The sequence below is a fragment of the Schistocerca serialis genome, chromosome 3, assembly GCF_023864345.2.
Source record: "Schistocerca serialis cubense isolate TAMUIC-IGC-003099 chromosome 3, iqSchSeri2.2, whole genome shotgun sequence".
NCBI lineage: Eukaryota > Metazoa > Arthropoda > Insecta > Orthoptera > Acrididae > Schistocerca > Schistocerca serialis.
Genome location: NC_064640.1, coordinates 772,360,840 through 772,374,085, shown reverse-complemented (window position 1 = coordinate 772,374,085; position 13,246 = coordinate 772,360,840). Strand labels below are relative to the sequence as shown.

The following is a 13,246-nucleotide window of genomic DNA, read 5'->3' as shown; positions in this document are numbered from 1 at the left end:
GCAAAACAGTCAGTGTAGCCAGTTAATGTAGGCAATGGTCTATTTCAAATGATTTCTGAGACAGATACTTCTAAGTATATTTATTATTATTATTATTATTATTATTATATGGTTTTATTTTGTGTGTTACCTTTATTGTTTATATGACAGGTTTCAGACTTAGAACCATAAATTATATATTTTCAACAGGCCACAGTAAATTTTTGAATAGTTCACCAGTGTCAGTTAACTTTTGTAGGAGAACATGTTAACGTAGCTCATATTAGTGCATCTGCATTTTCTTTTAAGTTCCTTTATGAAGGCAACAGTGTCAATGTAGGAAGTGTGAATTTCTCTTTATTCCTAGCATTGTACGTATGTAGAAAATTATTTAAGAAAAATAGATCGGGATTGGTGTGTTTGAAAAGAATTAGTATGTACAGGAACAGAACATTTAATATATATTCAAATCTCTTAATAATGGACAACAAGGCACTTTTGGCCTTTATTTGCACATCTTCCTCTCTTTTTTTTTTAATGCGGGGTCATTATTTTTTTTGTGTCTTCTGTGATTCCCAAAAACATGATGCCATACCTCACCAACACCAAATAAAATAGAGACAATACCGTATTTACTCGAATCTAAGCCGCACTTTTTTTCCGCTTTTTGTAATTCAAAAAACCGCCTGCGGCTTAGAATCGAGTGCAAAGCAAGCGGAAGTTCTGAAAAATGTTGGTAGGTGCCGCCAAAACTAACTTCTGCCGTCGAATATATGTAGCGCTACACAGGCATGCTTTGTAGGCACAAAGATAAATACTGGCGCCAAAACCTCTGCGATAGTAAATAAATTTAAAAAAAAAAGGTGGAAGACTAGATTTTTTTCTCCGCCCCGAGTTTCGACCACTGCATATTCATACATTATCCAACGAAGTAAATACAAATTCCGTATTGTTCATCTTCGAATGTAGCAGAATTTCAATGTAGTACGAAAATCCGACTGTCAAGACTGTTTGGGATATTTGTCAATGTGGCAAACTCTACGTTCTGAATTTTTTCCTACCTGTGAGAAGAGATGGTTGCTAATAGGAACCTGATGAAATGTGAATCACATGCAGTATTCTCTTCACCATAAGAATAATACGAATATAAACATTTTGCCATGTATTCTTTCGTGTTTGCTGCTATCTCATTTAAATCCTGTATACCTAATAAACTATGAAACTAGAGTGAGACACCAGCAAACGCAGAAGAATATACATATCGTGTCATGTTTATATTCGTATTCTTCTTATGCCTAATAGTGATACAGTCAGAAATGAAGCACGGCAACTGACTAGATTTTTAAATCTAAGATGACTCTAATTTCTGTGCAGAATTTGATGTATTAAAGAAGCGGCCGCAAAGATTTTCAAACGGAGAAAAATTTTCGCCTAACTCTCGTTCAGAACATGTTCTATCATACGCAGTCTATTATTTGGTTCTTGTTGATCATTATCAAAGAAAGCAGCTGTGTAAGTATCAACAAATAGCAGTCTATTGCCATTGCTTCGCTAATGAGACGATTCCTCTCTCTCTTTTTTTTTTTTTTTTTTAAGCGGTGGTAGCGCGCACAAAAGCAAGCCATGCCGCGAGCGGCGACAGGCCGTAAACACGACTATCAGAATGCGACGAAAAATGCATGACGCAGTACAGTAATGCATTTTCAGCTTAGAGTGACGTAAGCACCTACAACAAAGAAAACGGCACTTGTCAGATCAAAACAAAATAAGCAATCGATTCAAACCAGGCGAAGCATGTGAAAAAGGAAGAGTACCCGTATAAATACGGACGGAGCGCCTGGCGCATAGCAATGGCTACCTGGTAAAGATTAACTGCTAAGCTTACGACTCCAACCAAACTACTGTAGCGGTATCGTCATTCATTCGACCTAAATTGTGTCTCATATTACAATGGACCAACTTTGTTTCGATTTGGAGGTGCGGCCTAAAACTTTTCTCTCACCTTGAAATTCGAGTCTGAAATTTCAGGTGTGGCTTAGATTCGGGAATTTTTTTTTCCTTTATTTCGTGTCTCATTTTTCAGGTGCGGCTTAGATTCGAGTGCGGCTTAGATTCGAGTAAATACGGTAATTAAAAATTCTAGTGGCGGATATTGTTGATATACACTCCTGGAAATGGAAAAAACGAACACATTGACACCGGTGTGTCAGACCCACCATACTTGCTCCGGACACTGCGAGAGGGCTGTACAAGCAATGATCACACGCACGGCACGGCGGACACACCAGGAACCGCGGTGTTGGCCGTCGAATGGCGCTAGCTGCGCAGCATTTGTGCACCGCCGCCGTCAGTGTCAGCCAGTTTGCCGTGGCATACGGAGCTCCATCGCAGTCTTTAACACTGGTAGCATGCCGCGACAGCGTGGACGTGAACCGTATGTGCAGTTGACGGACTTTGAGCGAGGGCGTATAGTGGGCATGCGGGAGGCCGGGTGGACGTACCGCCGAATTGCTCAACACGTGGGGCGTGAGGTCTCCACAGTACATCGATGTTGTCGCCAGTGGTCGGCGGAAGGTGCACGTGCCCGTCGACCTGGGACCGGACCGCAGCGACGCACGGATGCACGCCAAGACCGTAGGATCCTACGCAGTGCCATAGGGGACCGCACCACCACTTCCCAGCAAATTAGGGACACTGTTGCTCCTGGGGTATCGGCGAGGACCATTCGCAACCGTCTCCATGAAGCTGGGCTACGGTCCCGCACACCGTTAGGCCGTCTTCCGCTCACGCCCCAACATCGTGCAGCCCGCCTCCAGTGGTGTCGCGACAGGCGTGAATGGAGGGACGAATGGAGACGTGTCGTCTTCAGCGATGAGAGTCGCTTCTGCCTTGGTGCCAATGATGGTCGTATGCGTGTTTGGCGCCGTGCAGGTGAGCGCCACAATCAGGACTGCATACGACCGAGGCACACAGGGCCAACACCCGGCATCATGGTGTGGGGAGCGATCTCCTACACTGGCCGTACACCACTGGTGATCGTCGAGGGGACACTGAATAGTGCACGGTACATCCAAACCGTCATCGAACCCATCGTTCTACCATTCCTAGACCGGCAAGGGAACTTGCTGTTCCAACAGGACAATGCACGTCCGCATGTATCCCGTGCCACCCAACGTGCTCTAGAAGGTGTAAGTCAACTACCGTGGCCAGCAAGATCTCCGGATCTGTCCCCCATTGAGCATGTTTGGGACTGGATGAAGCGTCGTCTCACGCGGTCTGCACGTCCAGCACGAACGCTGGTCCAACTGAGGCGCCAGGTGGAAATGGCATGGCAAGCCGTTCCATAGGACTACATCCAGCATCTCTACGATCGTCTCCATGGGAGAATAGCAGCCTGCATTGCTGCGAAAGGTGGATATACACTGTACTAGTGCCGACATTGTGCATGCTCTGTTGCCTGTGTCTATGTGCCTGTGGTTCTGTCAGTGTGATCATGTGATGTATCTGACCCCAGGAATGTGTCAATAAAGTTTCCCCTTCCTGGGACAATGAATTCACGGTGTTCTTATTTCAATTTCCAGGAGTGTATGTTCTAATATTTATGACTTCAGCTATATGGAAACTGACTCAGTGTGTGGCAGCAGTAATATGTATGTAGTGGATAGTCGCACTTGCAGTCCAGAGGTTGTGGCAAACACATTGCTGAGGATGGCCATTGGTCTGCTACAGGAAATGAATAATGGTCCAGCATATGGATTGGTTAGTCATACCTCACCATTGAAGCCGATTTTCAGTTGGAATCTGAATACATTTTTAACTTTGCTCTTCTGGACGTGGACTTTAATTTTGGAATTCTGATTGCGTGTGATGGCCTTTGCGATAAGTCGGGCTTTGTTCATTGGTGCTATTCCAACTCATGTTACTTGAAGTCTTAACATTCACTCTCACCGTCTCTTCGACCATTAACTGAGCATCGATATTGGTGTCCACTGCTATGGGGCCTGTAGCAGTAATCTGCCTAGTTATTTCAAGCAGTGACACAAAATATTTGTCACAAATTACTGTACTATCAATTCAGTGTTCACTACTGCTTAGTCTCCAGTATACATTTGTGAAGAGATATGTGATACATAATATATGCCAAATTTGATAATGTTCTTTAATATGTAAATCATTCAGATACAGAAAGACAGTTTACAAACATAGGAAAATCATAGATTTTTAATATTATATGGGTAACAAAACAGTGATGTGTGCAGTTACAGCATAATTTAGTCTTGAGTGCTTATGGTTAACGAGAAATAATCTTCATAAAATAATTTATTGTTAACATCCTTTAATTTGAATTCTATCACTTCGTTTTGTTTCATTTCAGTATTACAACGAAGTCATTTACATTCTTTCTCTGTTACCTACTCTGGAGAGTATAAGGGGCTGTTGTCAAACTTGTTTCTCTTCGACAAATTCACAGCGAGGTTTGAGTGTGACAGAGGGGTTCCCATTTGAGAGCTTTTGCCGTTCCTGCATTTGGCTGATAGTCAAAAGAAACCGAGAACTGGAATTCTTTTTAATTTTTCCTGGAATAATGTTGTCCATTTTGTTCTACAAATATGTAGAGTACTTAATTAGGAATGACTGCAAGAATGATTTTAAATACACTACTGGCCATTAAAATTGCTACACCAAGAAGAAATGCATATGATAAACGGGTATTCATTGGACAAATATATTATACTAGAACTGACATGTGATTACATTTTCACGCAGTTTGGGTGCATAGATCCTGATAAATCAGTACCCAGAACAACCACCTCTGGCCGTAATAGCGGCCTTGATACGCCTGGGCATTGAGTCAAACAGAGCTTAGATGCCGTGTACAGGTACAGCTGCCCATGCAGCTTCAACATGATACCACAGTTCATCAAGAGTAGTGATTGGTGTATTGTGGCGAACCAATTGCTCGGCCACCATTGACCAGACATTTTCAGTTGGTGAGAGATCTGGAGAATGTGCTGGCCAGGGCAGCAGTTGTACATTTTCTGTATCCAGAAAGGCCCGTACAGGACCTGCAACATGCGATCGTGCATTATCCTGCTGAAATGTAGGGTTTCGCAGGGATCAAATGAAGGGTAGAGCCACGGGTCGTAACACATCTGAAATGTAACGTCCACTGTTCACAGTGCCGTCAATGTGAACAAGAGGTGACAAGAGACGTGTAACCAGTGGCACCCCATACAATCACGTTGGGTGATACGGCAGTATGGCGATGACGAATACACGCTTCCAATGTGTGTTCACCATGATGTCGCCAAACACGGATGCAACCATCATGATGCTGTAAACAGAACCTGCCATTTGTGCACCCAGGTTCGTCATTGAGTACACCATCGCAGGCACTCCTGTCTGTGATGCAGCGTCAAGGGGAACCGCAGCCATGGTCTCCGAGCTGATAGTCCATGCTGCTGCAAACGTCGAGCTGTACATGCTGATGGTAGTTGTCTTGCAAACATCCCCATCTGTTGACTCAGGGATCGAGATGTGGCTGCACGATCCGTTACAGCCATGCGGATAAGATGCCTGTCATTTCAACTGCTAGTGATACGAGGCCGTAGGGATCCAGCACTGTGTTCCATATTACCCCCCTGAACCCACCGATTCCATATTGTGCTAACAGTCATTGGATCTCGACCAATGCGAACGATAAACAGCAATTGCGATAGGCTACAATCCGACCTTTATGAAAGTTGGAAATGTGATGGTATGCATTTCTCCTCCTTACACGAGGCATGACGACAACGTTTCACCGGACAACGCCGGTCAACAGCTGTTTGTGTATGAGAAATCGGTTGGAAACTTTCCTCAAGTCAGCATGTTGTACGTGTCACCAGTGATGCCAACCATGTGTGAATGCTGTGAAAAGCTTATCATTTGCATATCACAGCATCTTCTTCCTGTCGGTTAAATTTTGCGTATGTAGCACGTCATCTTCGTGGTGTAACAATTTTAATGGCCAGAAGTGTATTTCCACAGTTTACGTATTTGCTGTGGAATGAATTTGCATTGTGTCAAAGCAAAAACATAAAATCTCCAATAAATGTATGCTCAATGTATTCCATAGTCTACATACATATAAAATGCACTGACATATAAGTAAAATAAAGATGTGTGATACGTATCAATATTATTGTAGCAGATAATATTCTCGACAAGCCGAACTTGAATAGAGAGAACTGAGTAAGGATTACAGAGAACCTAATTGAATATTTTGAGTTAAATCATTTTCTACAAAGGCTATTTATTTTGAAATAACCTCTTTACTTCACCATTTAACGATTGGCTAATTTTGTCCCTTTGGACATTACCAACCTAGGTAAATTACATTGCATATGTATCTGGTGGAAGTAACTGGGAGTTGAGAGTATCACTTGAAGGGCAAAGAGTGCAAAGAGAAACTGACAGAGTGACTCAGTGAATCAACTTGTGACTGAATCAATATCTCTCTCTCTCTCTCTCTCTCTCTCTCTCTCTCTCTCTCTCTCTCTCTCCACGTGGCCAGCTGTGTGCACTGAAATGTGCACTAGCTCTTTGAATAAATTCAGGAGCAAATTGCCCAATTCAGGAGCAAATTGCCCATCCCTTGTTTGAACACTGCAGATATTGTTAAGATGAAACAACATGAAATAACCTGTTGTGGAAGAGAGTGATACTGTCCAGACATTTGTTCAGGCAGCCTTAGGTTTATTTATGGCAAATGTCTTAATACAATTCTGAATTAGATTGCATACCATTCTACTATTAAACATGGATATGGTGTGGCCCACAATTTCGAGCTATTATTTTGGTTGCATCCGTACTCTCCAAGGACGAATGTGGCTTTTTAGATAACTAAGTTGGTCATGGGAGTCATGGTATACTTGTTGTATGGGATGGAAATTGGTATTTGTGATGTATGGTACACGTGCAGAAAAGAAAAGAAAAAAAAAATACAATTTCAGAAAAATAGGTTGATTTATTCAAGAGAAAGATCTTCATAAATAGAGGAATCCAGTAACATGTTGGTCCACATGTGGCTCTTATTTAAACAGTTATTTGGCTTGGCATTGATTGACAGAGTAGCTGGACATCCCTTGGAGGGATATCATGCCAAATTCTGCCCAGTTGGAATGGAGTCACAATCCCGAGCTGGTGGAGTGTTGTAAGCTGAGGACGGCTTGCCATGAAGGTCAACAAAATGGGGTCTAGAATATCATTGACGTACTGCTGTGCTGTAAGGGTGCTGCAGATGACAACCAAACAGCTCCTGCTATGAAAAGAAATGGCACCCTAGACATCACTCTTGGTTGTTGGGCCGTATGGCAGCCAGCAGTCAGGTTGGTATCCCACTGTTGTCCGGGGTGTCTCCCCTTTGCTAGTCATCAGGGCTCAGTTCGAAGTGGGACTCATCACTGAAGACAGTTCTTCTCTGGTCAATAAGATCCCAGGCCAAAGATGCATCTGGAGACACTTCGGACAGTGGTGGGGTACCAACATGGCTCTTTCTAAAGACTCAGTGCATGTGTGTAAGCCTCCAGAAACAAATTGCTGAAATTTTTGAGCTGTGTGTTTAGTTTTTATTAGTGTACTAGGGTTTCAATTTGTCTGAAAAACCAGGTATTTTAGATAATTATGTTTTACCTGGAGAATTCAGGGAAGTGTGAAATATTGTGTGTGGATTTCCATTGCTTGTTTGTTTTTATTATGCAACACGCTCATGTTACAAAGTATTCAAAGACGTACTAGTGTAGGGAAGCTGCTCTTCTTAATAATCTGGGTCTGATACTGTTTTTGTCTCGAGTTCTGTTGTATCAGATGGTTAGAGAATTGAAATTTTATGCAAAGGATAATGGCTGTCACATTGTGCAGTGAGATTTATCAAGGAAGTGAAGAAGAGCAAACCTGAACATAAGTGCAATAGCTACATTGTACTCATAAAGTTTGCTTATGTTCCACTGTTGCATTCTAAATACGCATTTGTATATTTCAGCACATCTGATGTGGAACCTTTCGCCTTAGAATTTCAGTTGAGTTAACCGTTTTTACGTCCTGCCCTGGCTTCTACCTTGAAAAATTTAATAGAATTTCTCCTGAAGTTGGAAATATGGGTGATCACTACATTGGTAACTCAGTTAAGATGTTCAAAACAACAGTAATTTAGTTAGTGAAAGGCTTATTTCTGCAGGAATTGAAACTCATAAGGAATGGAAGATGGCAAAAAATGTTGAAGCAGCAGAAGCAATTTAGTTTCAAGGAGATTGTTTATAATCTTTCCATCTTCAGTGACTCATCTGTTGACAAAAGCTGTATGTAGTCTTCTTCTCAACCTGTTTGGAACCAATCCTAGTCTGAACCAGAAACAGTTGGATAAAACTTTGCTTGATATCTGTATAAAAGATCTGATTTTCTGATTACGTAGTTGATGCAGTAATGGACAAGTCCTGTGATGCAGTGGAGAACCTACAGTCAGACACAGTTGAGTCATTTAAGGAGAGGCATCATGCAGAGAAAAAAAAAAAAAAAAACATTTTAATACCTCATTGGTACTGTTAAAATGGTTTCCTGTTCCTTACATAGTATTACAAAGAGTGTGATATCTCTGTGAACACAGAATATTTGTGTGAGAGAATAGAAAAGAAGAATCATTGAATAGTGGCATATCAACAATTCTGAGAATGCCGTATCTAGTTAGTTTTCTCAGTGAAAATATTTGCAGCATAAGGTTTTAAATTTTGTGCAGTAGCTTTGATACAGTTTTACAACAGAATATTATTTCTTGAACATCAGTTTAATACTTACCTTTTTCCAATCCTGCCTGAACTCTGAATAGTCACTAGTAGCTGGCAGTGTGTTAAATGAAAACTTTGTACATGCTCATGCAAAACTTGCTTTCACTCAACAAAATTTGGCTCTTGGAAATTTGGAATTTCAGTCTGAACAGACACAGAAATCTCAGGAAAATTGTTTGATGGAATAAAATTCCCATTCTATATACAGGTATTTTATTGTTTCAAAAAGATATTGTCTTAATTATCATATTTCAAATACTGTTTTAGCCACTTTTTGTGTTCTTAAGTCTTTTGAATCTTTGTTTACCTTACAGGCTACAGAGCTTCTGAAGAACTATGTTCCAGGATCTATAGAAAGCTCAGCAAAAATGGCAGTATTCTTTTGCATTCTTGAAGAATCAATGGCACTTGGTGATCGTATTTTAGTGTTCAGTCAGTCATTATTTACTTTAAACCTAATTGAAGACTTCCTTCAACGAACAAATCTTCCTGGACGGCAGGAAACTTGGGCAAGGAACTGGAACTACTACAGTAAGTATTTTCAGCCTTTATAATTTTGGTAGTGCATGCACAAAGTCAATAGCAGGGACTGCAGACTGCATTCAGATTGCCAGTACTAAATATCTTCCAAGTGATAATTATAAGTATCTTTTGTTGGTGTGGGCTAAGTATCTACAACTACATCTAAATCTTACCCTGTGAGCAGTCTAATGGTGTGTGGCTGAGGGTACTTTTTGTACCACTAACTGAGCCCTCCACAACTGTTCCACTCGCGAATAGTGCGTGGGAAGAATGATTTTTGGTAAGCCTCTGTATTGGCTCTAAATTTCTCGAATTTTCTCCTTGTGGTCATAACGTGAGATGTATGCGGGGGAAAGTAATATGTTGTCCTACTCTTCCCGGAAAGTGCTCTCGAAATTTCCATAGTGAATCTCTAGCTGATGCACACTGCCTCTCTTGTAACATCTGCCCATGGAGTTTGTTGAGCATCTCCGTAAGTCTCCCATGCCAGCTAAACAATCCTGTGATGAAACACACTGCTCTTCATTGGATCTCCTCTATCTTTTCAATCAGTCCTACCTGAAACGGATTCCAGATAAATGAACAAGACTCTAGAACTGGTCGAACAATGCCTTATAAGCCTCTTTCTTTGTGGATGAGTTACATTTCCTTAAGATTCTTCCTGTGAATCTGAGTCTGACATCTAATTTTGTTGTATGTGGTCATTCCACTGAAGATTACTCTGGATAGGCCAACCATGGCTTTTGTAATGACATAGCGTGTCAGATAATCAGTGCAAACAATAATTCGTCATTACTAGAAAGGCATTCTGTTAGCAAAATGGTGAATGGCCTTTCAGATCATGATGCACAAATTTTAAGTCTAAAAGATTTTTGTGCTGCAACACATGTTAAATATAGTTACCAACTTTTTAGGAAAGCTGATCCAGTTGCTGTAGAGACTTTTGTAAACCTTATCAAGGAACAAGAGTGGCAAGATGTTTATAGTGCTGATACAGTAGACGATAAATATAATGCTTTCCTCAAGACTTTTCTCGTGCTCTTTGAAAGTTGCTTTCCGTTAGAACGTTCAAAACAGGGTACTAGCACAAACAGGCAGCCTGGGTGGCTGACTAAAAGTATAAGAATATCTTGTAGAACAAAGTGGCAATTATATCAAAACATTAGAAACAGCCACAATCTAAATGCAATAGCTCATTACAAACAGTATCGTAAGGTGCTTAAAAAGTTATTAGGAAGGCAAAAAGAATGTGGTATGCAGATAGAATAGCTAAGTCTCAGGATAAAATTATAACTATATGGTCAGTCGTAAAGGAAGTGGCTGGTCTGCAGAGACAGATCGAGGATATAGAATCAGTGCGTAGTGGGAATGTCCGTGTTACTGATAAGTCGCATATATGTACAGTATTTAATAATCACTTTCTGAATATAGCAGGTGAACTAAATAGAAACCTAGTCCCAACAGGGAATCATATAGCGCTCGTAGAAAAAAGTGTTCCGAGACTGTTACCTGAAATGCTCCTCCATGATACTGACAAGAGGGAGATTGAGTTAATAATTAAATCACTAAAGACCAAGAACTCTCATGGATATGACGGGGTATCTAGCAGAATACTGAAGTGTTGTTCCATGTATGTTAGCCCAGTACTTAGCCATTTCTGTAACTTTTCCCTTAGGAGTGGTCGGTTTCCTGACCGATTAAAGTACTCGGTAGTGAAGCCACTTTATAAAAAAGGAGACAGGGATAATGTTGATAATTATAGACCTATTTCTATGCCATCGGTGTTTGCTAAAGTTATTGAGAGGGTTGTATATACAAGGTTACTGCAGCATTTAAATTCACATAATTTGCTGTCAAATGTACAGTTTGGTTTTAGAAATGGCTTAACATCTGAAAATGCTATAGTCTCTTTTCTCTGTGAGGTTTTGGACGGATTAAATAAAAGGTTGCGAACGTTAGGTGTTTTCTTTGATTTAACGAAGGCTTTTGACTGTGTTGACCACAAAATATTACTGCAGAAGTTGGAACATTATGGAGTAAGGGGAGTAGCTTACAATTGGTTCGCCTCTTACTTTAAGAACAGAAAGCAGAAGGTAATTCTCCGCAATATTGAGAGTGGTAATGATGTTCAGTCCCAATGGGGCACTGTTAAATGGAGCGTTCCCCAAGGATCAGTGCTGGGGCCACTGCTGTTTCTTATTTATATAAATGATATGCCTTCTAGTATTACAGGTGATTCAAAAATATTTCTGTTTGCTGATGACACCAGCTTGGTAGTGAAGGATCTTGTGTGTAATATTGAAACATTATCAAATAATGTAGTTCATGAAATAAGTTCGTGGCTTGTGGAAAATAATTTGATGCTAAATCACAGTAAGACTCAGTTTTTACAGTTTCTAACTCACAATTCAACACGAACTGATATTTTAATCAGACAGAATGGGCATGTTATAAGCGAGACAGAACAGTTCAAGTTCCTAGGCGTACGGATAGATAGTAAGCTGTTGTGGAAAGCCCATGTTCAGGATCTTGTTCAGAAACTAAATGCCGCTTTATTTACCATTAGAACAGTATCTGAAATAAGTGACATTTCAACACGAAAAGTACTTCGCATATTTTCATACGCTTATGTCATATGGTATTATTTTTTGGGGTAATTCTTCTGATTCAAAAAGGGTATTTTTGGCTCAAAAACGGGCTGTTCGAGCTATGTGTGGTGTAAGTTCGAAAACCTCTTGTCGACCCCTATTCAATAGAGTCTGGGAATTTTGACATTGCCCTCACTGTATATATTTTCTTTAATGTCGTTTGTTGTTAGCAATATTAGCTTATTCCCAAGAGTTAGCAGCTTTCACTCAGTTAATACTAGGCAGAAATCAAATCTGCATGTGGAATGCACTTCCTTGACTCTTGTGCAGAAAGGAGTGCAGTATTCTGCTGCATCCATTTTCAATAAGCTACCACAAGAACTCAAAAATCTTGGCAGTAGCCCAAACGCTTTTAAGTCTAAACTGAAGAGTTTCCTCATGGCTCACTCCTTCTACTCTGTCGAGGAGCTCCTGGAAGAGCTAAAAGATTAAGCAAATTCCAGTGTTACATTCTTGATTTTCTTTATTTAAACTAACGACGTGTCGCCTGAATACGTTTCTTATATTTCATTTTATCTGTTTCTACAATCGTGTTGTAATTTCATGTATTGACTCGTTCCATGACCATGGAGACTTCTCCTTAATGTGGTCCCACGGAACAATAAATAAATAAATAAATAAATAAAATAATCCTTCTACTGCCCCTAGCAGACGTTGGAAATGGTCCGAGGAGGTCAATCCCAACACACTGGAAAGGCGTTTTGGCTGGTGGAATTGGTATGAGTCGGCCAGGTGGTTTCTGAGGAACTGCCTTTCTCCTCTGGCACTCTCGACAGTGCGGCACATAGTGACAGACACTCCTAAATAAACCGGGCCAGAAAAATCTCTTGCAGATGTCTTAACAAATCCTAAATGACTGGCCTCAGGTGTGTCATGGAATTTCTGTAGAACATCTAACTGCATGTGTTTAGGAATCACCAGTAGCCACCTCTTTCCAAATGGATCAAAGTTTTCCTTGCAAAGTAATCCATTAACTATTGGCATCCTTCTTCTGCTCAGCAGAGAGATCCTGGAGTGCAGCGAGACAGTCGCTATCTTCATCAAAGTCTTGATGGTGTTGCACAGGGTTTCTTGAGAGATAGTCGGCGTCTTGATGTTTTCTTCCACTTTTGTACACTATGGTAATGTCATACTCTTGAAGACCTAATGCCCACCTGTCGAGTTGTCCTGTTGGATCCTTAAGACCTGTCAACCAACAAAGTGAATGATGGTCTGTAACAACTGTGAATGGCCTTCTGTAGGGATACTGTTGAATTTTGCACATGACCCAGATCA

General features: G+C 40.9%; 1 protein-coding gene across 1 annotated transcript in view; it reads left to right on the top strand.

The window, feature by feature from the left end:
- LOC126470614 (uncharacterized) overlaps positions 1-13,246 on the top strand; it is a 208,736-nt gene that overhangs the window by 101,842 nt on the left and 93,648 nt on the right. Inside the window, exon 13 of the mRNA XM_050098568.1 lies at positions 9,116-9,332. Coding sequence (XP_049954525.1) covers positions 9,116-9,332 — 217 coding nt within the window. The remainder of the gene's footprint in view (positions 1-9,115; positions 9,333-13,246) is intronic.